We start from the raw sequence: 1,372 nt of genomic DNA, 5'->3' as shown, positions 1-1,372 counted from the left end.
TGCGCGTGAACCACCGTCGACCGCCGCCGCCTTCCGACGCTGCCTCCTCCCTCGACGACCGCTGCTACCCCCTCTGCAACCGCCGCCAGCGCCTGCTCTGCCACCTACCGCGAACCGCCGTGCAGTTTCTTCGCGCCCCATCCGTCGATCGCCATCTCCGACGGCCCAAACGACCTTCCGTTGGCCAGATCCGGCCGCTGCCGTCGCTGCTAGCCTCCTCGCACAGCCACCGGCCCTCACTCGACATCCCTCGGTCGCCACCGCGCCATCTCCGTCCTTACTGCTACCAGATCCAGGTCGATCCGACCCGACTTGGCCCGACCCGACTCGATCTGCTTCAGGTTTGACCCATCCTGATTCGACTCATTAGATCTAACCCATATCTGATTTATTTAAACTTAGCCATATCTCAGATCTATCATGCCAAGGCGCAACATGCCATGGGGCAACATACCAAGGCCCCGGTCTCGATGCGGTGCCTGCGTAGTCTTAAATAGAGGATGCAATTCACAATGCATCTTTGCTCCTTACTTCCATGGTGAGGATGGTATTGCTCATTTTGTCGCCATCCGCGATGTTTTTACTGTTAAGAATGTTGTCAACCTCCTAGCTCCGCTTCCAATCAACGGCCGATTTTGGGCTTCCGATACACTCCTCTTTGAAGCTCAAGCCCGGCTTCAAGATCCTGTCTATGGCTGTGTATCTCACATTCTCACCCTTCAGCAGCAGGTTAGTGAGTTGCAAGCTTATCGAGCTTACTTGCAAGATTTACTATTTGCATATTATTCTTCACATCCCCAGCCTGCTCCTCAACCTAATCAAAACCTGAGCTGGAATTTCGATCTTCCTATCATTCTAGAGGATGCCCCTTATCCTGGTTTCTCAGAGGTTACTCTTCCACCTTTCCCTGGTGAAGCTAGCAACAGCCAGATGCCACCCGCAGATGACATCGATGAGCTGGGAGCTGTTGTGTTTGGCAACTGTTGTCCTCACTGAGCATTGGCATCATCATCAGTTTTATGGTTTCCCTTTTTCTTTGGAGTGATTGTACGGCTTGATTTCCTATAACCGTTTGAACATATGGAATAAATATTATGCTTTGGATACTTTAATGTCTCATTCCCTTATTCTTGATTGCATGTTGAAACATCTCAGCCTCTTGTAGCTGTTTTAATAATTTATCAAATCGAGATAAAAACATCGGTTCTTAATTATCACCTAATAATTCACATCCTTAATCAAGTCACACATAGCTAAGCATCCAATAATCTCAAGCTATCATTGGCCATTTTATCATTAAGAAATAATCTCGCTAAATCTTCCAAGAATATATCTTGTTGTTTCCCAATTCTTCTTACGGCTTTTCATTGAC

General features: G+C 48.3%; 1 protein-coding gene across 1 annotated transcript; it reads left to right on the top strand.

Moving 5' to 3' along the window:
* The first annotated feature begins 435 nt into the window (after nt 1–435).
* LOC127786525 (LOB domain-containing protein 18-like) lies at nt 436–996 on the top strand. Its single transcript, XM_052313989.1, has one exon. It carries the CDS (start codon nt 436–438, stop codon nt 994–996), a length of 561 nt encoding a protein of 186 aa, XP_052169949.1.
* Nucleotides 997–1,372: the final 376 nt, after the last annotated feature.

Source organism: Diospyros lotus, chromosome 1 (assembly GCF_014633365.1).
Source record: "Diospyros lotus cultivar Yz01 chromosome 1, ASM1463336v1, whole genome shotgun sequence".
Lineage (NCBI taxonomy): Eukaryota > Viridiplantae > Streptophyta > Magnoliopsida > Ericales > Ebenaceae > Diospyros > Diospyros lotus.
The sequence above is the reverse complement of the archived record's forward strand: the minus strand, read 5'-3'. Positions and strand labels throughout refer to the sequence as shown.

Bases quoted from the DNA above. Each gene is read 5' to 3' on its own strand.
- LOC127786525 (XM_052313989.1), top strand. From the start codon at position 436: ATGCCATGGGGCAACATACCAAGGCCCCGGTCTCGATGCGGTGCCTGC.